Source organism: Platalea leucorodia, assembly GCF_965183815.1.
Source record: "Platalea leucorodia genome assembly, chromosome: 4".
Classification (NCBI taxonomy): domain Eukaryota; kingdom Metazoa; phylum Chordata; class Aves; order Pelecaniformes; family Threskiornithidae; genus Platalea; species Platalea leucorodia.
Window position 1 is genome coordinate 100267094 of NC_138826.1, and position 27806 is coordinate 100294899.

General features: G+C 40.4%; 1 protein-coding gene across 2 annotated transcripts in view; it reads left to right on the plus strand.

Moving 5' to 3' along the window:
- The window catches only part of ST7 (suppression of tumorigenicity 7), a 154809-nt gene extending 127365 nt beyond the window's left edge, over positions 1-27444 (plus strand). For both annotated transcript variants that reach the window (XM_082311352.1, XM_082311353.1), the window contains 6 exons: positions 616-688; positions 2233-2335; positions 12366-12516; positions 17415-17507; positions 20578-20717; positions 27255-27444. In XM_082311352.1, the coding sequence (XP_082167478.1) occupies positions 616-688; positions 2233-2335; positions 12366-12516; positions 17415-17507; positions 20578-20717; positions 27255-27350 (656 nt within the window). In that variant the 3' untranslated portion in view covers positions 27351-27444. The remainder of the gene's footprint in view (positions 1-615; positions 689-2232; positions 2336-12365; positions 12517-17414; positions 17508-20577; positions 20718-27254) is intronic.
- The last annotated feature ends 362 nt before the right edge of the window (positions 27445-27806 follow it).

Below are 27806 nucleotides of genomic sequence, written 5' to 3' on the forward strand. Positions count from 1 at the left end.
TGGAACAGCATAAAGTGGCCAGAGACTGTCTGGTGAATATCTTGGTGCAAGATTTCTGTAAAAGGCAAAACACCTTATTTTACTGTTCATCTTTAACTGCAATAAATCTAATGGTTGTTTGCTTGCAAGTCAAATCCATTATTACTTAAATTGTTGTCTTAACTTGTATAGCTGCCACATATTCATATTAGGCAACTGCTTCTGAGTGAAAACAAGAGGAGTGAATAAGATAGCCCTCAGCTATTACTTAGATGTTTTGTGAACTATGGAAAAATTCATGTATTCCAGGTTACCTATACATTTATGTATGAAGTAATGAATTCTTCCATTACGTCTCTGTCATGTCACTCTTCGAATTAGTTCTCTAATGAACCCAGTTGCTGCTTAAATAGCAGTTCCAGTGGTCATTAACACAGGTTTTAAAGCCTGTATATTGGGTGGAAATTTAAAAATCCATGTGACATGGGACTACAAGTCCCAAGATCAGAAAGTATTCCAAATTCATGTAATAATTTTGCATATGCCATGCCTACTCTGAAGTATCAATCAAACACTTTTCTTTATGCAGACTTTTAAACTTTCAGATGTTTACTTTTTTTCCTTTCTTTTCAACAGATATAAGCTTACCAAAATCAGCAACAATATGTTACACAGCTGCATTGCTCAAAGCCAGAGCTGTCTCTGACAAGTAAGTGCGTAAGAACCACTGTCCAGCAAAATTCCTGATTTAACTCAAGATTTCTCTTAGCTGAGCCCACACCCTAACAATCTGCTGGATTAGCAGGAGAATTCAGTCCTGCAGTAAATTAATAAAATGACTTTATATATATGAAAAATTTGCAGTGATCAAACATTGCACTTCAAATATTCCAGAAGAAGAAAAGAAGATAAATAGCATAAATTAAATTCTTGTTTCAGTTTTATGTATACTGTCTGGGTGAGCTTTGGCTTCCTAGATAGTATAATGAGGATGCAACTAAAAGGTGTTGTGTGGCTGAACCTCTTCAACTTTGTATAAACCTGACCACCAAAAGGTAATAAATAAATGTGGATGCACTGGTAGCAATGTCATTTTACAAGTGCTGTCAGAAGACTGCTCATCTACTTAAATAGTGGCAAGTGGATTTAGCATTACTATGTCAGGGATTCCGAGAGGTAGATGACGTTCATATTTTTAGAGACACAAATGTCTGCTCGTTCCTGTTATGGTTTTCTCTTGGGTCTCAACCTTCCAAGGTGCTGAGCACATCTACTTGATGCCTGTGGACTTGAGAGCACTGGCCCACTCTGACAGGGTGCTCAGCTCCTTGTGAGATGGAGCTCACAAATCCCGATTCTGCTCTCAGATGCCTTCACACAAATCCCAGGCAGAGTTGTGTCTGTGCACCTGAGGGTCGAATGCCTCCCTAAAGTTGGAAAGCAAGTAGAGTGGAAAGCCATTTTCTTGACTGACATCCTGACAGTTTTTGCTTTTAAAGTGTATGTACACAGCAAGATCTAAGTAATTTTCTTTCATTCTTTTTATCCTGTAGATCGCCAGTACCTACTGCAACATCTTTCCTCCCTACACAGCGACTCCAGCTTGGGAGGGCAGGGCTAAGGTTGTCACAGCTTTCCCTGTGGTGTCTGCCTGCCAAGTACAGCTCTGGAGTTAGCCGTGGGGTGTGAGGTGAGAAAGAGATTGCATGGTCTGGTTTTTCATTCACTGGGGCAGATGATTTGCCCACAGTTTGGGCATGCTACCCTCAATGGTGCTGCGGCCAGTAGACCACCCGCTACTGCTGCTGCATCGTGCTTCCATCCCAACCTGACCCAGGGGCATTGGGTTGGGAACCTCCCTAAAACCTCCCCAAACCTGTTTTTAATAGAAACCCTCCAACAATAATTTGGCATTGTTGTTTTTTTTTTTTTTCCTTTTCTTTTTTCTGCAACTTCAGCCTTGACTATGCCCCTTATCAAGGTACCTAGAGCAAATTTAGATTAGTGACAGAGAAAGGACTGTTTGAACTGACTTTCTGCCATGATTAGATACAAACATGCTTTCCACTTCTGCTGGGATTTTCATTGGCCTTGATGTAATAGATCACTCAGAGTTTCCACTTGCTATGGAAGTTTGGAGAGCATAGGAAATTGACTCAGTTTGGTTAGATGGGCCCATGTTCTAGATTCCTTTTCTGGCTCTTTCTTACTGGCATTTCTGACCTAATGTGTTTGTTTCTTTGCTTTTTGTAGATTTTCTCCAGAGGCTGCCTCAAGGCGAGGGCTGAGTACTGCAGAGATGAATGCAGTAGAAGCTATTCACAGAGCAGTAGAATTTAATCCACATGTGCCAAAAGTGAGTACGGAGAAAGCATTGTTGTAGCTTTAACACTGCTGAGGACCCAGCTCCTGATTTCTGTGTTAGATTAATGACTGATGTTGTAGAAGGGGGAGCGAACAATGGGAAGGGAAAGGAGGTGATAGTATGCACAGTTTTTTCGGTTGGTATTTCACATTCAATGTCTTCTACTCTGGACCATGCAACTTGAAATTTTAGCTGAAGTGAGTCCTCTATGTGAGCAACAATTACATGGTGGATTGCAGTAGCAGACACCACCAAATGCTACGCTGCAGGACAGAACCATACATAAAGACAGATTATTATTTACAAAATAGCCATTAAAGATCTTGTAGTTCAAAACAGCATGTTTTATGTTTTGATGATTACATGTAAGAATGTTTTTGGCATGCTATACAAAGGAACGTATGTTTGGAGTTCGTGGGGTGCTTCATAGAAGTTGCATTACTAATTCTTTATGCAGCACCCTGTCATTAAGTTCTGAGAATGCAGAGCTCAGAGATGAAGAATTGCTGAGAACTACAAAGTAAGAAAAGGGATTTATGTTCTAATTCCCTAATCCCCTCTATAGATATGTATCTCAGCAGTAAGAATCTTGCCCAGGGGCTACTAAAGGCTAATGTATTTTATTATTTCATCACCTGATACTCAGTATTGCAGTCTGCAAGTTCATTCTAAAGGCAAACTAGAGACAGATGCTTTTTGGCCCTTGGAGATCTGCCTCTGAACCTCACCCCACAAACCTTTGGACCAGTATTGCCCTTTGAAAGTAAGCAGCCTCCACTGGAGAGCAGAAGACTGGCGTGTGTTAATGTAGGGAGCCTATTCATTAGGTACAGCTGAACACCAGGTCTGATCAAGATAAACCTAAAACCTCTCCCATATCTACACATGGATTGTAGAAAGTTCATTCTCATGCACTGCAGGAGTTGAATATTTTCTCTGTGAGCTATATCTGTTATGCCAACCACCAAATAGCATGGCTTAGCTATCTGAAAGTTAGGCTGTTTGTTTAATAAAATCATCTAGACTTCCTCTACAGGCAGTGGAAAGAAGGAACTATCTTAGACATCTCTAGACAGACTTTCCCTCCGAGGTGCCTGTTTCTACATAGACTATGAAAGGAGCAACTATTTTCCAGTAAAAGCCTGATATTTAGACAACAAGATTTAGGTGAGATGAGTCCCTTTGTATTATTAGCTGATCTTCTATTTTTGTACCAAGCTATAAAATGAAAATATTAAATGAAGTTTGGTTCCAGGACTGCTTCTGTGGAACTCTGTTTACTTTCTTCCATCCCAGTGGTTCTTGCACCAACACAACCATTGATATTTCTCTTCTGTCTGGTTGCCTATTTAACTCTCTGTTCCAGTCCTGTTCTGGGTGAACCTTTCTGAATGTTTTACTGAAGCCCAGTTAGAGTATTCTGTCCTTGCTGTCTAAAAAATTAGCTCTCTTGCCAAGCAAAAATAGCAGTTTAGCCTGTCATGAGCAATTCTTGGGAGCCTGTTCCATTTTCCTCACTTACCTCCATGCTTTTGACAATTCTTTCCATCAAAATCTTTTTTAACAGTTTGCGTACTAATGATTCCATATTAACACATATTGTTGCCTTCCTCTTTAAATGGATGGCATTGCATTTACTTCTCTCATCACTGGATTCCTTGATTCTGAGTGGGGATCTTTTTGTTTTAAGTCAGTTATGCTAGTCTGGCCATTTCTGGGACTGGTTCATTCACTGTTCAGGGACAGAGATCATTGGCTGCCGTGGCCTCCACTTCTGTACGTGCTCGTAATGTTCATCCTCCTGTTGTCTCCACACTTTGCACTGCCATGAAACTGAGGCTAAGTCTTCATTTACTACCTTTTTGCTTGTTCTTTTTCTGTTTATACTTAAGAGCTTGCTGTTCTTTGATTTGACTTCCTTTGCAAAATCTACCTTACTGTAAGTTGTGGCAGTTGCTCCATAACCTCTGCATTCCCAGACCTCCAAGATCCCACTTTTCTTGTAGATGAGTACTTTCATGCATCGCACGTGACCTCCTTCTCACTAGCCAGCTTCTGTTTAGGTGGCTGTTCAGTACAAGGCTGAATCTCCTTTCTGACAAGTATCCCCATGTGTGAAATGCAGATTGTGTGTTATTTTTAGTATTTTTGATTTAAAGAAAGTCCAATCCTCTTCCTCACTTAAGTTCCTGAGTGTTTCAGTCAGTTCACAATGTTAATTCATTCCCTCAGTTTTTGAAAGTCTGTCATTTTGAAATTGAAAACCTTTGTGAAACATAAATTATCAGGATAACAAGGTACTAATGGGAGTAGACTCTAGGGGTTTTTTAGTTCATATTTTAACATTAAAACAGTGTTGCCTAATACAGATTAATATGCAGCACTGCTGATTTCATACTCATTCTTTCTGCTATTAGCTAAAGGATATTAAGGTGACAAAAATATATTTTTGGTTATAATTTTATGCACAGTATGGCTATTATACCTCAGTTTCCACTCAATTATGATTGAAGTCCTATCCAATTTGTTCTTAATGAAATGGAGATAAGTTTTAGCAAGCAGCATCACAAGAAATCTTAACAGTGCCACAAAACTAGTATGTCTTAAAAGCTTTAGGATTTAAACACTAGTGAGTCTCTTGTTCAGAGTGAGGAAGAAATAAATTACAAAGGTGACAAATTATTTAAAGCATTTGCTAAGTTCCCAGCAGAAGCCTTGAAAACAGGTATTAAAGAGAAAAATGGTTTGATATGTTTCTGGTTTGTCTCAAAAGGAGATTTTACCATTTTCAGTGCAAATCATTAAAACTTAGAATTATCACATGAAAGATTATTACTGGATATTTTCAAGACATTTAACTGGAAATAGCAGATTTTTGCTAATGAGATTCTGAGACAAAGGGAATGCAGGGAACACAGTCTGAACATACTGAGAGATGCTGCTGAGCTGCATTTAGCAAGAAAGGGAGACTGGGTCTCCTGTTGTGACCTATTGCAGGTTTGTGTAAAACAACCGTGGGATTCTGACACTGCTGCTCACTTTTCTCTAGGACATTATGGCCGGATTGTAGTCCAGTGTTCCATAGTGATGTTGCAGAGATCTGATACGCTTCTTACACTTCCTTTTGAATGTAATCTAAAGATGTAGGAACATCTAGCTACATGTAGCTTCTTAAAAAGAAGCAGTTTAAAAGTCCCAAATTTCCATCTTTACATAGAGGTGAGAAACCCTGCAAAAACACCTACCTTCCACATAGAAACCTGTGTGTATGCATGGTTCTGGGAGTCTTCCTAATATGTCATGAAGATGTTGGCACCCACTTCCATTGATTCTAGATGACTACATATCACCTTGGCCTTTTACAGAGACCTAATATGGCTGACAGTCTTTCTTCAGGCCACCACCCTTGCAGGAAATCACCTGCTTTTGACACACATATCTTCTTCCATTTTGGAGTAAATTTCAACAACAGTTTAATTCCCAGAGATCAGTCCATTAAATCTCAGCCATAGGTGATAAATTCTCATTGTTTTTGGAATACACTGGAGTCAAGATGTGACACGTGGAGGTACCAGAACTTGGTTTAGGTGAACAAAGGCAATACAGAGCTCAGTGCAGCCTGCCAGATCTCTCCAGAAAGCTGGGCAGCTGACCTGGCTGTGTTGTTTCTGGAAGCTGAGCTGTGCAAGATAAGGCCAGCTCAGGTGTTTCAACTATGATCTCCTTCTTGACTGCAGCGAAAATGGAACCACTGTCAAACTGATCAAGACTTCTCGTTCTGAAGACATCTTACCTGCAAAAAGGTTTCTGTGCTTAAAAGTGGCGAAATTTTTTAAGCTGTGCCAGAAAAATACCTGATAAAAGATACTACCTCTATCTACAGTTTGTCTTGTTTATGTTACTGATACAACTCAGCTACAGCAAATTGCAGCTTTATACTTTGGCGGAGATTGCCTATGTAAAAAGAAAGCACTTCACCAGGCAGAGTGTTTTCAGGTTTCTTTTTAGTAGAAGAAAAACATAACCAGTAGCAAATTGAAGTCAGCAGTACAGCCAGAAAGAGAACAAAGCAAAGAGCTGTGAATTTCACTATGAGAAGAACCACAACAAATTGTATCACTTGTTTGTGAAGATTTGTCTGATTTTTTTTTCAACCATCTTTGTCTTAAATGAGATTCTATGGACTAATATTCTTCTGGTTTAGTGTAGCGCTATGCACTGTGGAGTTTTGGTCCCAAGGAAATGTGCTGACACTGTCTGACAACATGCTGCTCAAAAATTTAAGAGTTAAACAAAAAGGTCTTTATTGCCACTGAAGCAATTGGAGTACCACTGTAATTCCAGAGGGTTTTGTATGGAAAAGAGAGTAGTACATCCTATGTCATGGAGAGTACGTAATTTGTGGAGTGGGTGGGAAAAAGTGTATGTGTATACACACACACACACACAACTTCATTAATATTATTTATATGTTGTGTTTGGAGCTTCCCCACTTATATGTAATGCGGCTATCCCAAGCTAATGCTGATAAAGTACCACAGCTGTTTCTGGAACATTCATCAATTGTGGAACACCCTTTCTGAACTGATTTGCAAGGCTCCCTCCTTGCATTCAAACACCTCCTGAAAAGCCCCCCCATTTTTCTGTGATCTATGAGACGCAAGCTATTCAGTAACGTCAAAGGGAAGAGAAAACAGATGATGGTCTATATATCTGGTTGTTAAAAGTAAGTCAGAAGTATGCTCTGCACACAGTTGTATGGGTTTGCTATGTAAGCCAGGAGCTGAGTTGATTTAAACAGAGTACCTGCTGAAATTTGCTGCATTTGAATCAGACATCTTAAATATTGATATTACTTTAAGAAATGCCAATTTTGTGTGTAAACAGTTTCTTAAAAGGATGTAACAAACCATTGACTTAAACACTTCTGAAGATTTATCTGGTGTCCGTTTCATCCCTTCTCATTCCTTTCTTATTTATTTTATTTCTTTTTAATAGGAACTATGTCTGTCTGTACGCTTGTGTGGTTTCTAGTAAGTTGTAGTTGCTAATAGAAACAAATAATGCAAACAAATTCATATACCAGATGGGAAATGAATCTATTCCACACACCCCATGATATTACAGAGAAACTATTCCAGTCATGTTCAAGAGAGTTTTTAACTGTTCAGTGAGACAGTGATTTGGTTTTGTATCTATCTCCAGCAAAAAGGCCAAACTTCTTAATTACCATCAATCCAATGCGAACTTGTAAGGTGACCTAAAAGTGGCTTCTCTGGGCATGTAGAAACCAGTATTTTGGAACTGGTTTAAGCTTGTGCTGTTCATCCCCCTGGGAGGAGGAGAGTTCCCTGTTCAAACAATGTTAAATTCTCAATTTCTGGCCTGGAGGGATGCTGTCACAGGTGCAGGAGTGCCTATTGCCTGTTTGCGGCCTGAGCTGTAATTTCAGAGCCAAATTGCACAATTGAGGAAAAGAAGGAAACCTGCCTGAGATAGGTTAATTTATTTTATAAAAGGGCACTGAAGTAGCTCATTAATGTGGAATGTTAAAAGCACTCCTAGCAGAGGAGAATTAGTAGCCAGAGTGCTGTCAATATTATGAAATAAATAATGTATATTCAATCAATTCAAGTAAGAGAAATATAACCTCTACCATGTTGCACTTCATGCGTACAAGGTCCATTGTCATCCTCCAAATGGTTGTTAAAAGGCATATTCCCATATGTGTACAGAATGGCTATAGCTGAGCAGTTATCTATTACAATGTCGTGTAACTGGCCCAGAAGTCCTCTGTGGAAGCACATGAAAAATACTGTTACCCTTGTTGTAACTCCTAAAATGCAGGTTTCTGACAGGAAAAAGTTTGGGGTGAGAGAAGAGAGAGACCAGAAAAACAAAAAAGACAACAAAAAAAATCCAAGCCAAAACAATGCCGTGGAGAAGGGCTGATTGAGCCATCTGTTGATGATGGAAGTCATTGCGCAACTTTAGTATTCACTCAGAACTTGATTAAAACTAGGTCATTCTGGCAGTAATTTTCTAGTCTTTTCTGAGCTGATTCCTTTTTTGAAGGAACATGATAATGCCAGATGGTGGTGACATGCTGTTTCCTGTTCTAGTTGAACTTCGTCATTCATCATTGAAAAACAAATGCAGTTGGACATGTGCTGGGCTTGCTATCTCCATTTCCTCCATGATCGCTAGCTCTTTGCTAAGTTTTTTTATTTAGCCTGGTACTTGACTCTCACTCTGAAGTGGAACCACACTTGGGTTCAGAGCCCCATCAGGATGACAGAGGGCTCCCATCTTCCTTGTGTATTCAAAGTATTGAAAAGGTAGTGAGGTTGTATTACTTAAATTGTAAAGATTGTGGTTGAATCTGAGAGGATGCCAGTGTATCAGGAGTTGCAGTTAATAGGGAGTCTGTCAAGAGGTGTAGGCTGTTTTCTTGTAAAGCCAGATGGAGTTCATACTGGTGTGAATTTTAGTGATATGGTAGGTTCTTGTGTCCATATTAGTCCTGTAACAACAAGGGCTGTGCTCTGGACTGATGCCTTTGGAAGTGTTGAGATATAAATAGTCAGATTCCCACCCTGAAGTCCGTGGTGGCTGAAGAGAAGACTCTGCCTTCCTAGTGTAGTATCCTCAATTAAGTGCAATAGCAGCCTCTTGGAAACTATAATCAGATGTCTTTGGCTGATTTTTTCCAAGAGCTGGAGATATTTGCTGCACGCAGAAGTCCATCAGGACTGTGATTCACACGTTATATGGGCAGCATGAGGACTGCAGCTTATTGGATAGTTTTCAAAGAAAGATTTTTTTCATTGAATTTCATTTCACTGGAATTTGTCAGCTTGTCCAATCCCAAAAATTTCAGCGGGGGGCTGTGTTGATTTCATGGGCAATCTGCTAGAAACCCAGCAGATTGCTGGGACTCAGTCCTGCTTGTCAAGTATCTGGGTGCCAGTAGCCCGCAGTTACCCTAAAAGGGGGCTGCCCTTGGCTCTGCTGTCTCCAAGTAGACCCTGAGCCCTGTCAGCCAAACCTCCAGGAACCTGAATGCCTTCCAGGCTCCTGAACTCTCCTTGAAAATACAGCAATGCACGAATGGATATGATACTCTAGGACATCAAGACCACCCTAATTTTCATGTACAGTCATATCTCTTCTTCCATAATAATCAAGCCCTACCTACAGCTAGGTACCTTTTTGGTACCTGATACTCCTATTTAGAGAAGTTAAACAGATGGAGGCCTTCAAGTGCCCTCTCGCAAAGCAGACTTGCCATTTCTTTGATGAGCTCTATTCTGTACTTGTGGAATTTGATCTTTACATTTCTGAAAATGCCTGATGAGAACTGTACAGAGTGTTCCAGACGAGGTCTCTCTGGGGCTGTGTACAATTAGCATTCCTGCTGGAAATGCCTCCAGAATAAATTCATTGACAGCTTGTATGCCCAAAAGGTGTGGCTGGCCTTTGTGCATAAAACAAAAACTATTATGAGGCCCAAATGAGACTTGAGCCATCCATCAACTTTATGTGTGGGTCTTCTTGAATATCAAAAAAACAGATTATGGACTTTTTGTTTGGGAAAGTAGCTGTGATAGAGTAATGAGGGAGGAGTGTTTCACATTTTTGAACTGAAGAACTTTTAAAAATAGTTTTTTCTTTCTGAAACTGAGAAAAATGCAGACTGCAAAGTCAATGCAACTGAGTTGAGGACTAAGAATGATTTGCCAGTGTCAAGATATATCCTTCCATCTGGTATTTTGAGTTGATTTGTTTTTAATTGCTGATAACAAGCAATGCATAAGAATCAAAATAACATGTTTTCATCTCAATGCTCCTCAAAATAGGACGTTCCTTCCTGGTTATTCTTTTCCTACAAATGGTGACATGGCTTTGGGGTTGGAGAACTTACTTTCTCATTTACTTTTGCAAAAAGATGTGGAAATAAGAGTTATGTTCCAAATTAATAAAACAGATAGAAACCTGCAACTCTTGCAGCTGTATTTCATTCTGCTCAACAGGTATAATCTGTGTTTTTAAAAGGGCAACACATGCATGGGGGCAGTGAATAAGAACGTTTGCAGTATCTCTGTAAGCCTGGCAGCTCCCTCCCTCTTGTCAGCTCTTTATTCTGTTCCCTGTCACCCTTAATCGCCTGTCCTGCCTACTAAATTGCAGCTTCCTCCATTAATCCACCTGCTCTGCAGCTCTCTCAAATTTTTCTGAAAGGCTTTAGAGAAAATCCAAGTATCACACATGTGACTCCCACTGCAAATTCAGTTTCTCCTCCTTTAATACTGTTACCTGCATCAGAAACACGAGTGATTTCTCTTTCCTCTTTGAAGTATTTATGTTTCCCAGGGTTGACAGTTCTCTGCTTTGATCATGGTCTCTTCAAATCCTTTACCTGTTTGCTAGCTCCTTCCAGGCTCCTTCAGGTGAAGGGGTGACTAGCTCTAGGATGCCCTCCACGACATCATGGTGTTTGTGCTCATTTCCCTCTGGCCTTTCCTCTTCCTTGCCCCAAGGCTGATTTTGAATTCGCATTTATTTCTTTTGCCCTCTTTTTCTCCTCTTTTCTGCATCCGCTCACACACTGAGTGGGTGCTCAAGCACGCCCTGCGGTGTCCCGTTCACAAAAGTCAGCATTTAACAGGAGCTGTGGAAGGTTAAGGCCACCCACGCCTCTGTTTCACCTCTGGTGTCAGATTGCCTTCTCCCGGGTGCCTGCACGGGGTTGTTGTCGGTCCCTCGGTCCTGCAGTCCTCCTCGTCCAGACCAAAGCAGAGACCAGTGCGTAGGCTCAGAGGCCTCAGTGAAGTGGATGGGCTGCGCGCTCACTCTCTTTTTGCCAATGGTTAACCGTAACTTTCCTTTCCAAACCTTGTGTTGGGGCCTGACAGCCTACTACCTGACTCACCTGCTGCCTCTTGTGTTAACTTCAGCAGTGTGGTGGGGAGAAGATTTGCTCTTGGCATCCTGGAAAAGAGCGACAGTTTCCTCATGCTATTGCAGAGCAGTCAGCACACAGCCGGGAAATGTTACGCTTCTCAGAGGAGAACTGACGAACAGGAGTTGATTCGGCACCCTGTGATTTCTGTCTGTCATTCCCTTCCCTGCAAAGCATGCCAACAAGGGATGGATGTGTCTTTCTCCTCCGCTGTATCTTCCCCTCCGCTGGAATGTAGTCACATCAGTGATGAGATGATGTCTGCTGAACTGGTAGTGGTCTAGTTCATGGGCTGGGGAAGGAGGAAAAATCACCTGCTTGAATAATGTCCAGGACCTCTGTCTTCTCCTGTGGCATGAACCCTCCTTGTGTTTCATCTGCTTCTGTTATGGAGGATCCAGTAACAGGGAGAATTGCTTGTGGGTTTAGTCAGTGATGCTTCTCATTTTCATACTATTTTCACTAAGTATTTCAAGTAGCAAGCTTAAACATCCAGTACTTGTTTGTTTTTTTTTTTCCTGGACATCAGGTTACATTTTGTAACTTCCTTTACTTTGTAACTTGGTGCTTAGGTGGCTGCCAGCTTTACATATTCATAGCGTCAGCAGCCAGCTGATGGCAATGCAGTACAGCAACCTGTGTGCAAACTATGAGTACTGCATGTTTCCTTACGGAAAGACTATGTGCATCAAATTGCTTTGACTATGTGCATCAAACTACACAAACATGTGTAATTAAAAAGGTCTTGTAATTAGATTCTCTTTTCTGCTTTGAGCCCTTTTTTCTGTCTCCTTTGATAAGAGAGACATCTCATTTTGAAATTCTCTATAGTCCCCCTACTACAGCTGAAGAGCAGAACATTAACCATCTGTCAGCATATCTTAGTCTTTGGGAATAATTCAATAATTATCTTCAAGTGCAGTTGGTGATGTTACACATTTGATGAAACACTTATGAGGGAAAGTACTTTAGGGAAACAGTGTGCATTGTGGAATTGCAGGCAGCTTTTTGTGTTTTTTATTACCTCTGAAATAATTGTGCTCTGCTTTTTTATTGCAGTATCTACTAGAAATGAAAAGCTTAATTCTGCCCCCTGAACATATTCTGAAGAGAGGGGACAGTGAAGCAATAGCATATGCTTTCTTTCATCTTCAACACTGGAAAAGAGTAGAGGGGGCATTGAATCTCTTACACTGTACATGGGAAGGCAGTAAGTAATTCTCTTTCTTACAAAAGAGCTAATAAAATATTTTTATTGAATTTCATGCGAAAAGAATAGCTTTTTGTGAAGTATGGTATGTGGGACTTTCGGAGGTCAGTTATATCCTCACTAGCATTGAAATATTTGAAATTCAGACTGAAAATACAAACTTCATTTAATGAGGAAAAAGGGTTCTGAAGTCTTGGATTGTGTTTTCTGTGTGACACTGAACAAAAATTCCCATCTTCTCTGTGACATATGTCCTTACTTGTGGATAAGGGAATTAATACTTTACCTTCTTCATTCCGGAGTTGTAGAGATTTATTTGTCATTATTTGAATGCTTTGATATAGGGAAATTATGAAAGTGCCTTATAAGCAGAAAAAAACCCCCAACAACAGCAACATAAAATACTGTTTTGTTTTATACTATTCATTAATATTTAATTGACAAACTGGAGTGAGTCCAGTGGAGGACCACTAGGATGTATAGGGGGCTGGAACATGCAAAGTAGGAAAAGATGCTGAGCAAGCTGGTTTTATTCAACCTGGAAAAGACTGCTGGTAGGTGAAGGAGGGATCCAGTTGCTGTCTTGCTCCACCCAATGGAGAGATAATATGGAAGACAGGGTCAAAGTCTTCTCAGAAGGGCACAGCAGAAAGACAAGAGGCAGTAGACACGAGCTGCAGCAAGAGACATTTTGTTTAGACATAAGGAAAATATTTTCAGAATGAGAGTGGTGATGCACTGGAACAGGTTGCTGGCAGGCTGTGGGGTCTCCCTCCCCAGAGATGCTCAGAGCTCAACTGGACATGGCCCTGCACAACCAGACCTAACTTTGAAAATGACCCTGCTTTGAGTAGGAGGTTGGAGTCATACACGAACCTTCTAACCTAAATTATCTTATCCTGTCTTTCAGGTTCCAGAGAATTAAAAAGTGCCATTTAGAATCAGCCTCTGTGGGCTTTTTTATTGCAGATTTTTCTTTCTATAATCTGGTTCCCCTTTTCTGCTCTGCTCTCTCCTGTTCTCTTTTAGCCTCTCCAAGTGTTAGTATACCACCATTTTTTTTTTCCTTCCTCCGTTTGCTGTTCTCATTTAGGTTTGTTATAAAAGATACAGTTTGTCACCATGATAATTCCTACAGAAATGCACTTAATACCTCCGTTGTAAAAGTGACTTACTGTCTCAGTCACTGTATTAAATGGCCTGAACTTGCCTAATTTGCAATGTAGGCTCCCTGAGGAAGCGATGGCTTTATTTCTAGGTGTATAGAACACCTTGCTCAGTAATCCATGCGGTTGCCACCTGGGATTTGCTCTGCTGCATTGTTCTGTGTCCTACCTGCTTGCTCTTTTCCTGTCATTTCTCCCAGACTATTATTTTCTCTGTCATAACTTCCTTCCCAGTGGCTTATTTTCAGTGGTTTGCTTTTACGTAGTGTTTCTCCTCTTCCAGATGCTTGCAGAAGTCCTTTAGCCCAAGGCTCATTATCGTGTCGTTATGGAGCAGTATTTTTCAGGGAGTATCCTGAATAGATCTTCTTTTGCTTTGTCAGGCTGAGGAGTCCCTAAGGCGCTGTTTATAAGGATCAGCTTTTGGCACAGGAGGCTGGCTGCCCTGCAGTCCTCCTGCCACGTAGGGAATCTAGTCATCTGTGCCTGAAAGCAGTGTAGGGCATTCCCATCCAACTACATTAACTGATTCCTCTCCATATTACCTCCACAGCAATCAGATCATTTATTTTATTAGCTAATATTTGTATAGTAGCCTGTAAAGATGTAAATTATTATTGTTGCGTAACCTCTAAAGAAAAAAACATAATTCATATTGCTCAGTGATTTCAGAGCGAGATGAATAGTGCACCAGTCCTCAATAATTTTGTTCAGATTTTGTTCATGCATGAAGACTCCCATGGGTTTTAATGGTTTCACCAGTATCTAATCCAATAATCATAACTTTTGGTCCATATGGACAAGAGAAAATGCCCTCAGGTTGCACCAGGGGAGGTTTAGATTGGATATTAGGAAAAATTTCTTCACCGAAAGGGCAGTCAGGCACTGGAACAGGCTGCCCAGGGAAGTGGTTGAGTCCCCATCCCTGGAGGTATTTAAAAGACGGGTAGATATGGTACTTAGGGACATGGTTTAGTAGTGGACTTGGCAGTGCTAGGTTAATGGTTGGACTTGATGATCCTAAAGGTTTTTTCCAACCTAAATGATTCTATAATTCAATGATTCTATATCTTAGTCTGGGTAATATTCTTTACAGATGTAGTGAACTATTTATGTCGCTCTTATGTCCTTTACTTGCAAAAGATTTCCTTGGCATCTCTGCACAATTGTAAGTTAATACCAGTGGAGACATGACAGAGAAATTAAATTTAATTAAATACTAGTTCTAACCAACAGTCTACATACAGTACATGGTCAGTTGCCCTCACTTTCTTTCCAGCTATTTATGTACTTGCCATGTCTTTAAAGTGTACTGTTCTGTCAGTGTGCTTAAATAGCCACAAGTACTAAAGTCTCACTTTAGTAGCTTGTATGTAGGAATTTAATGCCGACATATATACACTATTCAATTCTGACCTTGTGGGAATTGGGCAGAATTAAGTACATTAAGTCAGTCACTTGGGGGGTACATTTTGAGTGCTTATGAGGAGAATAAGGTCACTCCTAATTAAGACAGCCTCTACGAAAATCTGTGCAGAAATGTCTTTGTGATATTTTAAACTCTGAAAATCTCACAGAGTGTTTTTCCCAAATTGCATTCAACAGTTGAAAAAAGTAAAATTATAAAAATAATGATCGTCATCAAACTGGAATGTTGGTTGTTTCCCGCTCTGTCTTCATTCGATCAGTCAAAGTACAGTTTTATTCATAGTACAACTAAAAAAGCCCAAGTGACACCCCATGAAACGTTGCTCTGGGTTTGGTCCAGGTGCTCTGTGCAGAAGGTCTGTAGTTTCAAGTGTAACCAAGTTTCAAAAGAGTCTGAGGTGCTTGTTTGTCACTGTCGATTTCTAAACTTGTGTCATGTTTCCTGTTGTTTGCATGAAGAAGAAAAACCTTGGGGTTCTCAAATCGTGCGGTAGCTTTTACGACGAGCACACGGTTGAATGGCAAACTGCCTCTCTGCTACCTGAATTGGTTAATGTAAAATAGGGTCAGATAATACTGTAAGAATAAGGCAGAGAAGTACCTATGTAAACACAAACAATACAGATGAACCAGAGCACTTTCTTCCATGGCTGATTAACATTGCTAAATAAACTATTTTGCTGTAAATATTCCATATTTGGTCTCATGTCAAAGATGACTGTTTAAATTCAGCAAAATCTATTCAGACATTTTTCACTTGTTTTATAAAAGCAACATCTTTACCATCCCTTTTTATTTCGATTTGAATCTTAATACTACTGTGATTTAGGGTAAGGCAGAAGAGGCTTGATTGTCTGTTTAAATGTTAAGCCAGATTGGAAGGGAAAATTTGGGTTAGTGATTTTGAAGTTATGAGCATTGAACATCTCTCCACATATGATTTTGGACAGACGCTCATGTTTGTTGCATGTGAAGATCATGCAAAGCTTGGATTATTGTATTTGTACTTGGGTTTTTGAGGTGCTACAGAGAGGGGGGTTTTAATAGTGGAAGAGCATTACAGCCCAGGTTGGTTGACAGTCTTTGAGGATTTCTGCCTTCTTTGCTATTGCTTTAAATATAGTAATCAAGAATAAATACACTCATATAATTGCACAAAAAATACAGCTAACATTATTTCCAATGCATTGTGCACAACTGAAAATATTGGGGTATGTGTATTTTAAACAGATTCCTTGGTTGCCTTGTGAGCAAGAGATAATGGAGTGTTATCGTGTGGTGGTGGGCTGTACCTGACGTCTGAAATATACAGTGCTTCTAGGACATCTGTTGAGGAAAATATTGCTTCAGTGACTGATGTTCATAGAAGCAGTGAGAATAACACGTTGATGACATTTTAACAGTGAGAATAATATATAGGATAATGGAAAAGGATGCCTTGATTGCAAAGCTATAATTCAGTCAAGTATTCTGATGTTTCCATAAACCACACTCAGATGGCCTATGACATCATCACTGTCCGGATTTAGTAATCCATTTCCCTCCCTCTCTGTTACTATTTTCAATTTTAAAAATGCATAAGATTAAGTATTATTTAATCCATGACCTGAAGATTTATATTGGGAACCTGACTTGATCTGCTACATTTAAAAAGAATGCATGTGATGAACCTGGTTTTAATAATTCAGTATTAATCTTTGATTGCCAAGTATAAAATGAAAACATGGCTGTGTTGGAAACCTGGTTCTCTGGGCTTGAGTCATCGGTGTTACCTGGTTTGCTGGAGTGCGATGGGAAAAAAGCAGTGTACTTTTTTCCATGCAAAACTTTTATTATGCTTGATGCACAGAGGTTGTGAGTATTGGCCTGAATTCACAAGCTTGGCTGGTCATTTTTGTAGGCTATACCTGTTATATCAGATACACTTCTTTCTCTTGAAATTTTAAAATTCTTCAGCCTAAAAGCCTAAGACAAAATGTGTAAATCTGGCTATGGAATTATAAGTACAATGAGCTCTGATCATGCAAACATTTATGTATGTACTTGTAGCGTGGTCTCACTTAACGCTCATGAACCTTCTCCCAAGAATAAAAATAAACATAAGTGTTTGCAGGATTAAAAGCTAAGTGTAGATTTATATTTTGTATTTTATATTTTGGCATTTCATTAAACAATTTATATGCTGTTTGCAACCAAATATAAATGTTATGTTTTGTCTGTGTTTGTTTTTCAAAATTGTAAATATAGGTAAGTATGTCCAGTGACCGCCACACTCACAGTAACTTGGTGTTGTTTTCTTTTCAGCTTTCAGAATGATCCCCTATCCACTGGAAAAAGGACATCTTTTCTACCCTTACCCTATTTGTACAGAAACTGCAGATAGAGAACTACTACCATGTACGTTCAACTTTTCTTATCATTGACGTCAAAGAATCGTTTACCTGCGTCTTGCAGCACTGCTCTCCATTGGTGATGCCTTTTAAATTGAATACACTGGATTAGAATAATCGGGTTGACAGAGAGTCTCTGGAGCTCCCCTGACTGTTAAGAGGCAGCTCCTAGCCATAGTTCATAATGATGAGCTGTTTTTCTTGTTGTTGACAGTGTAGGGACAGGGAGGGAGATTACTGAAGAGATATAAATCGGTTAGATCTTGCTATTCAATCTTGCCAAGACACTGGAAAATATGTCTGATCTTTCGTCTAGGGTAACATCCCATCACACCAAAAGCACAGTGGCAGAGCCTTGTTAGTCTCTTGTAGACGCACTAGCTGCTTAAATTCCAAGGCAAGATCAAACCTGCTTGAGGACGGCTGGATCATTAACGCACCTGTTATTCTGACAGATGATGCTGACGTTTTCTGAAAAGCAGTCTAGGGGTTCTCTTGGTGTAATGGTATGTGCGCTATTATGAAGAGATTGATGTGAAGTTACCTCTGTCATTTATTATATATGTTTATAGCATGTATTAGCAAAGTGCCAACGGTGTTCCCAGTGCTCTGCAAGATACAGATATAAAGACAGATCCAGCCCTTGGGAATCATTATAGTCCAAGCTAACGGGACTTCTTGCAGTGCGTGCAGTGAAGCACAAGAATGCAGAGGAAGAGCCGAAGCAGCCCATCTTGCAGTTTTACTTCATTCCCACATGTTTTCTCACTGAAGTCAGTGGGACTTTGTGTGAGCACAAGTGGAACACACACAAGTGCGGAGGGGTTTGCAGGGTCAGGGCAGAGGAGGCAAATGCAAGTTGATCCAAGGAAGGAGATTCTTCTCTCACCTTCTCGATCCTGAAGAAGGAATAAAGAGAAATCTGTTCTGGAAAAAGTAAAATGTAACCTGCATCTGCTGTGAAGGCTGGTTTTGAGGGCATTTGCCTTCTCTGTAGTCTTTCATTCAGAACCTCTCTGGTTTGGGCTGAAAAATGTGTTGCCACTTTTTATAAGCCTATGTGAGTAAACATTAGGTGAGAATAATACAGTGAAAATCCACTCATTGCGAGTCTCTCCTTCACAGTACATTCTCGCTGATATTACACAGAAATCCTTGGCAACTGACAGTATCTCCCCACCCCATTATAATCACCCTAATTATAACAACACCTCTTAGAGTGCTCTGCTTGCTTTACTCAGAGGGATGCTGAGCTGGGGAGGGTGGAGCGTCAGGAGATTTAGGAATGACAGAGTCATGCAGAATAGCTCAGCATTCTCTTTTTAAATGCAAAACTAATCGTTCTTGTCAAATGTTAGAAGTGAGGGACTCTTTAACAGCATGTGCAGGCAGTCGTGTTCTGCTCTGGCGGTTATGGGAAATGCCTTTCACTGCAAAATCTCCTGGGTTTGAGTAGGGAAGGGTTTAACATACCATGACAGATGCAGGTCGATTAAAGGGGTTTTGCATACCTGTCCACACCCTTTAATTGCGTATGCTTTAAAGGAGAGTCAGCTGGAATTGTATCAGAACACTAAGATCTGATAGGCTATCGAAATGAAAAATATCAATCACAAAACTTTTGCCATGACTGGGTAACAGACTGGAACAAGTTTGAGCCTGTGTCAAAAGCAAGGGCAAAAAACTGAGCACAAGAATTCTTAGACTTATAAAGTCCATGATCTGATATTTCCCGATCTCTAAATTTAATTTAAATCAAAGAGAAGTTGCAAATTATCTGTGTTTTTAAACTGAAGGAATTAGCAGACCCCAAAATCATACATATTTTTAGTTTATAATATTTTAATTTAAACTCTTATGAATTCCTGCTGTTGGTTTTGGAAACCGCTCCACTCAGGATGAATGCAGTCAAGGATATCGTCCTGTCACATTGCTGATTACCCTGCGCTTATGTTGTCTGCAAGTATGATGAGATGAGAGCTGGTCACTGAAGCAAAGAAAGTTGGCAAAATGAAGAGTGATGTTTTGTGTGTATAGTCATAGGATTTGAGTATATGGGAAGCCTTGAGGTTGGTCCTGTATGAGAAAAAAATGTTTCAAAGTTTGCATTTATCATGACTGTATGGACTGAATGAGTGAAGCAGACAGATAAGAGTTCACCAGACCTTTTGCCAACCCAGCCAAATTTTCACCTTGAATCTGAGCCACCATAAAAGTTTAAGGGATATATTCTTCCACTAAAATACTCATTATCCTCTTCTGAACCTTTTAACCTTCTCAGTGCTGGTTTCTCCAAAGGACAGTGAACGATTTTTCATACCAGAGTCAAGGAAATTTCTGTATTCCTTTCAGTGTGTACTAACAAACACCTTAAAAATTCACTATTAATTTAAATTTCAGGTTTTAACGCTTTAAAAGTTGTTGTATTGTTGTAAGTATACAGAGAATTCTGAAAATCTTAATTTAAAGTACATGTTTATATGTTCTACTTTTAGGATAACTTTTCTTGGTCCTGCAGCTTAAACCCTCAGAATTTACTGTGACAAAGGCTGTAGTTCTGCAGCCTGCTTAAACCGATCTACAGTCATGCTTCTGCAAGGCTGGTCTCACTGCTGCTCCCGGGTGCCTGTTTCTGCCCTCGCTGTGTATCAGCATTAGCAAACATGCAGCCACGTGGCTAGTCAATGACCTGTGTAAAAAAAAAAAGGATGTTTTATTTGTAGGTTAGTTTTCTGGGGTTAGTTGTTGCCCAGCTGCATTATAATTAGTGTTGACACAAGGAAGGCAAAAGTAGCATGTACGTAGGACCAGAGTAAGCCAGAAATATGATCTTTAGTTGAGAATTACTTGGCAGTGAGACGACTGACACAATAATGTTGACCTTAGATGTTTCAGACCTTCTATATGTTTCTTCTTTCAAAAGCGTCTTTGGGTGTCTCTGGCTGTTTAAACCACTTAAGAATGTTGGTTTGGTGTGTTTGGGTTTTTTTGTTTGGTTTTTTTTGTTTGTTTTGGTTTGTTGTTTTGTGTTTTTTTTAATGTATAATGCATTCCTGGTCCCATCTTTTTTTCTACAGCATTTCACGAAGTTTCAGTTTACCCCAAGAAAGAGCTTCCCTTCTTCATCCTCTTCACTGCTGGACTATGTTCTTTCACAGCCATGCTAGCCCTCCTGACACATCAGTTCCCAGAGCTTATGGGGGTCTTCGCAAAAGCTGTGAGTATTCTCTGCTGCTGCTCTCTTCCGGTAAATAAAGACACAGATGCAGGAAGAGCTGAGCTAAATATTGCTGGGTATTAAATATCTGTGTATTCAGTAGCGTAAATAAAACATCAAGAGATGTCTGAGCAGGGGGACATTTGAACAACTGTTAAGGGAGCTAATCAGTAAAACACACTACTGGCTGTCTTCTCTGGTTTATATGGCTCTTTTGTTAGGCTAGATCTCTTGTGGTTTTGCCAAAAAAGGCTTGGTGGGAGAAGGGAATATCTGTGTTTTCATATATAATCCAATAAAATAAACTAATAATGGTTTGCAGACCCCTCTATTTTGTGTAGAGCCATAATGACTGTGCCATGCTTTCCAGTGCAATAGAAACTATTGGGATGAGCAGACAGAGAGTGTACTGTTAACCAGGGCAAATCTCTGCGTTCCTTCCCCAAACTGCCATGAAGGAAGTAGTCTCAATATTTCCCTCATAACTTTTCTTAACTATATCCAGGGAAGTCTCTGCTAATTCTGCTTTTTTAAGCCACCAAGGTTTAATAAATTTTGGAGGACACGGGGGAAGGGCCACGAATTATGCTAAAACATGCTTTTTTCTTTGCACAACCAAGAACATCACTGCTCCAGTGTGCTAGGATATGAAAAATCCACTTACAGAAAAATTCTAGGATAATAAAAAAAGCTGTCTCCTTCTCCAAGAAATACTGAATATCCTCTGTTATAATATATTTTCTCAAATATATTTATATCTCTTATAGGTCTTGTGTTTCCAAAATAGCCTCCTGGGCTTGTTTTTAATGTCTTTGGTGCTTTTGATCTGGGAGGCATAGGGGCTGGGGTGGAGGAGGCAAGGCTTGAAAGGCTTTGAAAAATTCCAGACTGTAAGTACTTTCTCAAACTCCTTTGCAAATGGTGAGAGACTCCCTATGCAGGTGACCAGCTCTAGAGATCTGGTACAGCAACAGTTCTTGCATCAAGAATTTTCTTTCATTAGCTCTAGAAGACAGAAAATTAGATTAGCTGTAGCAAAAGATACCACTTCTGTCAGCAAAAAGTGCTGAAACATACCTGAAATACTATTACTTTCTCTTGTTTCTTGAGTGTATACATAGGCATTTGGTTGACAATAGGTGTGTAACTCAGGCATGTGATCTTAAGCTTCTTAGTAGAGCTTTTTTTGTGCTTTTTTCTTTAAGTCGTTGAAATGCATGATCTTTGTTCGAGGGCTTTTTCAATGTAATCAGAAGTTTTCTGATACTGTCACAGTTTAATGACCCCAAATCTGTCCCTGTTTGTTAGCCTTGTTCCTGTGCTTGTCAGCCTTGTATCCTGAGCAAAGAATATATCTCAAGCGGGCAGCATGGTGAGGTTTTGTACTTAGTGCTCCTGCTACAGGAAGTGAGCTACTGGAATTGGAGAGAACTGGTAGCGTGTTTGCATGGGCTTAACTCACCTGGCTTTGGTGGCTGAGTGCAATGAAACAGAGAGAGCAGAAGTGACACTGACAGTGTGTTAGTAGTTGTTTCTCCATGATTTGGAGCTTGCAGGTTCCAAAGCCATTTGGGGAGCAGAGTCAGACCAGAAGGATCTGTTTCCCTGATGTGTAAGTGCAGCTGTCACTGACGTTAATAGAACGGATACCCCAAGACTCTGTACGTGGTTATTAAGTTCTGCGTATCGGAGCAGGTAAAGCTCCTAGTTAGTAAAATAAGCACAGACGAATAGAATTGAAAGGTGGGCTGCGTTACGTGCATAAAGTTGGCAAGATTACTCAAGATCTCTGAACCTGTATGGATGCAGTTGGTGTGTCACTTAACATGTATTGTGACTTGTTTTAGCTATATCTTAATCTTCATAAACCACTGCATGTAACAGCTGAGTTTTTGTTGTACATGGGAAGGGTAGAATTTAAGCCTGTGACATTCATTTAGTAGCTCATAGAAGGGTTTTGATTCAGAAGCCTCATTTTGTTGTCTCCTCTGGGAAAAGTAGCCCAGGTGTATGAGATATTGAAGAAAATCATGGCAGACATTTCTTTGAAATGCAGCTGTGTCAGAACAGAAGAGGTTGGCCAGCCCTGGCTCTTCCCTTTCAGTTTTAGGGAAGATTGTTTCATAAATAACTAATTTCATAAATAGCTAAAAGATGAATGTGCCGACTGTTGCTGTGGTTATGTGCATTGAATTACCTATTCCTGTATGGTTGGTACTCATTGTGATGTGGTACATTGTGACACTGTGCACATATGCTTTAATTTTAATAGGTCAAAATTACTCCTTCTCTTAAGCCTGCCAATCCCAAAAGCATTGCACAGATGTAATATTGCCATCGTGGCCCAGGCTTATGTTACTGCAAATTGGTATTTACCATATTTCACAAAAACTGAATAGGTTAGCGTGATTGGATTGGGTGTTGCAAACTGGCTTTGACCTGTCCTCCAGGCAGCATCTTCTTGCACCTTTTCCATAGCCCATTAACCCAGACAGTGGGTTCTTCAAGGCAGAAAAAGCCCTTGAAATGCTGAGGACCTCTTCCACGTGTGAGACTGCCAAAGGTGGCCTGTGCCAGTCCCTTAGGGCAGCCCGCGCTCCCCCGCTGGATGCAGAAGTCAAAGGTATTTTAAAGCTACTTTCCTCTTCTGGGAGGTTCAGCGTAGGATGGAATTCACCAGGCTCCATCAGTGCACCCAGGTTTTAGAGCCCGAACCTGCTCTGAACGCTGCCTGCCAGTTCAGCAGCAAGTTTAGATATTCCCAACTGCATCCAGCCAATTCTGTAATGTTGTACCTGGAAGTAAGCTTGATTCTTCCCATAAGGAAACTGAAAGAATCCACTTCTTTGATTGTTTTGTCGAACTGAATATAAGTAACCTTAAAATGGCAGTAGATCTTAGCATTTTCACTCGGTTAGGGAGAAGCATGTTCATAGCTTGTGGTTTTAATTTTTGCTAGGCTTTCTAACAAAAGGCTTTCGGAGGTGACTAAACATATGAATACAGGCAGAACAAACTTCTGATTGCATGGCTTGGATAAAATGGTCAGCACAGTGTTGGTAGTATTGAATTTCTCTCATTGCCATGCAGAAATATAACAATATCTGGGAAATTGCTGAAAATATGTAAGGGCAGGTCCTTTCGTAACATAGTAGCAATAAGAACGTATCTTTAAGAAAACGGAGAGTTGTATTAACAAGGGGGTCACTATAGAATTGGAGTCAACAGTTCTGTCTGAAAGCGTAGTGCCTAGTTAATTTTTTTAAAATGAGGGAAACTTCAGAAAGACTAATTTTTCTCTGATTTGATTCCTTTGTTTGCCTGAGGTAACTGATATAATCTGTTCCATTTTTTCCTGTATGATGGATGAGACCTCAGTTCAGCAAGCAGGTTTGCCCAGGGAGATATTTCATCTGCTTGGACCTCTACAGATGCTGAGGCAGGGAACGTGTAGGTCCGATCACAGGGACGGAGCAATAAATAGTCAGTTCCTCCATGCAAACACCAACTACACAGTGGAAAAGCTTGAAAAGATACTTTTGCATATCTGTTTTAATCAAGTGGTGCTATTCAGAAGGTGCTCCCAGAAAGCTGCTTTCTGCCAGCTTTGAAATAGCCAGGCTGCCAGTTTTCTTTTAAAATAGAAAATAATAGCAAACTTTTTACAGGTCTCCCATCACCAGTTCTGCCACCCTGAATTCTTACTCTACTGCTGGTGCTGTTTTTTCTGTTCCGTGTGGAAAAAAACAGTCAGTGTCAAAAGGAAAGGTAAAAAAATAAAAATAAAAAACCCCAAACCACAAACATATCACGCAGACTAAGCCCTCCTGAGTGCTACCATGTGACAGACAAGCTGGATAGGCATCTGCCAGTGGTGTCTGAGGACAGGAGCACCAGGAGGTTTCCAAGGGCCAGGTTGCCCCGGCACCGATGTTGTTTACATGGGCTTGTACAAGAGAGTAGGTGGCATCCTGAACCTCTTGCTGTCAGCAAAGGTTTTGCTTGGACTTCAGTGAAGCCAGGCTTTGGTATCCATGAATGTAAATGTATTTTGTAGACCAACTAATTTTCCAGGTGGAGAAAAACTTGGCTCGTTTTAAGCTACAGATACTTTGCTGAGTTTGTTATAGGATACAATCAACTACTTCAGCAACAAAATTCCTACGAACTGGAATAAAACTTACTGTCAGGCAAATTATTATTGTGTCATTGATTTAACAAGCATGTGATCTGCACTGGTTACAAACCTGAGTTTCATCCAAGTAAATGTGATGGTGCAAGCTTACCACATAGATCAAGTGCTACTCAAAGAGCAGAAAATATCCTCTAGTGAGCCTTTTGCATTTGGCAAAATTAAAGGGACATATTTATTTAAACGGTTCCCAGCTTAACCAGAGGGAATGCTTCTACTTGGCCCAAGCCACTTGAAATAGTAATAGCAAACTCTAAGATTAGGTAAGTCAGCGTTACGTTAATTCAGCTGCGATTCATGTTATACAGCTTGACCTTTAGCCCTACAACTGAAGTACTCTGTTCAGCTTCAGTTAGAAGTTTTTTCTTCGGCCTGCCCTTACAACAAAATCTCATTACCAGTGATGGTGTCAGCTGTTTTCCCATGATGCACAGGTTGTCCATGATGTAGTGTCTGTATTGTATACAAACATGTCCAAGAGGAAAAAAAAGAATTTGAATGCTTACTATTGCCTTTAAAATGCGTAAGCATCATAAACATCATACATTTTTACAGTTAAACTCTGCACAGAGCCCATTTTGGTAAGCAGTGAAGCTGCTTACAGGTATTTTCTTGCTTGATCCCATGAAATGGTTATAATCTCTGGCTGTTGGATATTGAAATTTTGAAATGTTTTAAATACATTTGCCACATATAGCTGTGTTTCAGCAGCACACAGACCTGTAACAATTTTTGAAATTGTATTTTTCATACTTTAGATACTTAGGAGCCTAAGAGAGCAAGGACATATCTGGATTAAGTGGTGAGATATTGTTTGTTCTGTGGCTCCAAAGGCAAGCGACACATCGCAGTCCACGTCTGTACCTCTAACCTCTCCTCCCTTCAAAGGCGGGACGGCCCGTCCTCGCTGGCTGCTGGGAGCTGTCCCCCGACTCTGCCGGGGCTTTGTTGAGGAGAGACGAACAGGCACGGGCCAGGACTGTGTCAGGAGCTGTGCTAGCCGCTCAGGAGCATGGCTGGGGCAGGCCAGCACCCCGCACTGTGCCGCAGCCCTCCTTGCTTCACGGGAGAAGGCAGACCCTAGCCGTCCCAGCTCCCTCCGCAGCTGGGGGTGGAGAGGGAAGAGACAATTTCAGAGGGTGGTTCTGGGCCTGGGATGCATAGAATTACTCTCTGGAAGTGCTTAGTTCTCTTCAGTGACTACAGGGGGACCAGATCCCCACGTCTGCATTCTTTAAGTGCCTAAAGATACATGGGACAAATTCAGAACATGAAAAGGGATGTAAGTGCGTTTATGTATAAAGTCTGATGTCTCTTTTGTCACGAGAGAGAGTTCTTTTAGGGCAAAAAGAGAACACATCCAGCACCAGATTTGCTTTAATACTGACCTGCCAAGCAGACTTAATATACACATCAGTGCAGTAAGCGGAGTTTATCTGTTTTGTGCTGACTGCAGAGCATTAACCGAAACACAAACCTCTCGCGGCTCTTTGCCGATCGGTTCCAAACAGAACTATTTCTTCTTAGCGAAGTCGCATTAGCCTAAACGGTTAGGAGCCATGGGGTTCGCAGTCAAGGTGGCTGACTTTGCATATTATTGTACTCTCCCATACACGTATAGGGCCCCAACATAACTGTATGTAATGTGTATGGTGGAATTGCAATTAAGGCCAAGCACAGTTAATAAGTATTTCCCAGCATTTTAGGAGTGCTTTGAATATTTGAGTTCTGAGATGTGTCGCTGGCAGTGTTTTTTTTCCTGTGATCAAATAGTCTCTATTTGCTTAATTTTTGTCACATATGCCTGTCCTAACATTACTATATTGAAACCTCTTTCAACATTGCCAACTGTGTTCTGTAATAGAGGGAGGAGGTTAAGATAAATTCCAGTTAGTGGTGTCTCAGTGTATATAGCAGATCTATAGATAACCCAGAACCATTTTAAACCTGAATCTAAAGACATGCTTTTTGTCTCTGAGAGGTGGTCTGGCAGATTCTGCCGTGATGAAAAAGCCTCTCTTCCCCTCCAGTAGGTTTTGGGTTGAGCTTTTAGTGGCCTCAGTGTGAGCCTGAATCTAGGATGTGAGATTCTGTAGTTCATCACTCTGATCTTCATAAAAATGAGGCCCTTGCCTTTTTTTACTGCAAAATCCAGAAATCTGTATATATGCAAGGCTCAGAATCTGGCAGAAAGAAAGTCTTTGTACGTGAAGTATGTAACTTTTGTCATGCTGCAGGATTTTACAGAGAACACAGCAAGAGTTTCTTGTCATATTGGACAGCTTTCTCTTGAGGTGTATTGTCTCCTGGATTTTGATCTGAATGTATATCTGGTTTCTTTGCAGTTTCTCAGCACCCTCTTTGCCCCTTTAAATTTTGTGATGGAAAAAGTAGAAAGTATCCTGCCCTCCAGCCTGTGGCACCAGCTGACGAGGATCTGAGGGAGCACGCCCGCTGACTGACTGCCATGACATCTTCTGTGCCAACTTTTTGTTGACCACAAGAAAGCATGATAAAAAAGGGAAGCAGTTCTAAGACTTAAAAACTCTTCATGGATTGTCTGTTCTCATATAAAAACTGTTTTGTTGTACAAAATACATTGATGTTAGGTTCTATTATATTTTGCCTTCAGAAAAGAAAAACTTAAAAATAAACTTTTTGTGTATTGCAGCATCGCTGTCTTTTGGCTGCTTCTTCAAAGCTCAGATTGTACTTTGTGTTGTTAAACATGTGTGGCGTATCTGCTTCACCACAGCTAGGCTTTGGCTTTCCGTTCAGTTAATGAAAAACACTAATAACTTTACAATTAAGCAATGGTATCACTGCCTTTTTTTACAGAGTTCAATTAGGGTGGAGCCCTCACCACTACAGACAGTCTAGACAAGGCTTCTAGACAG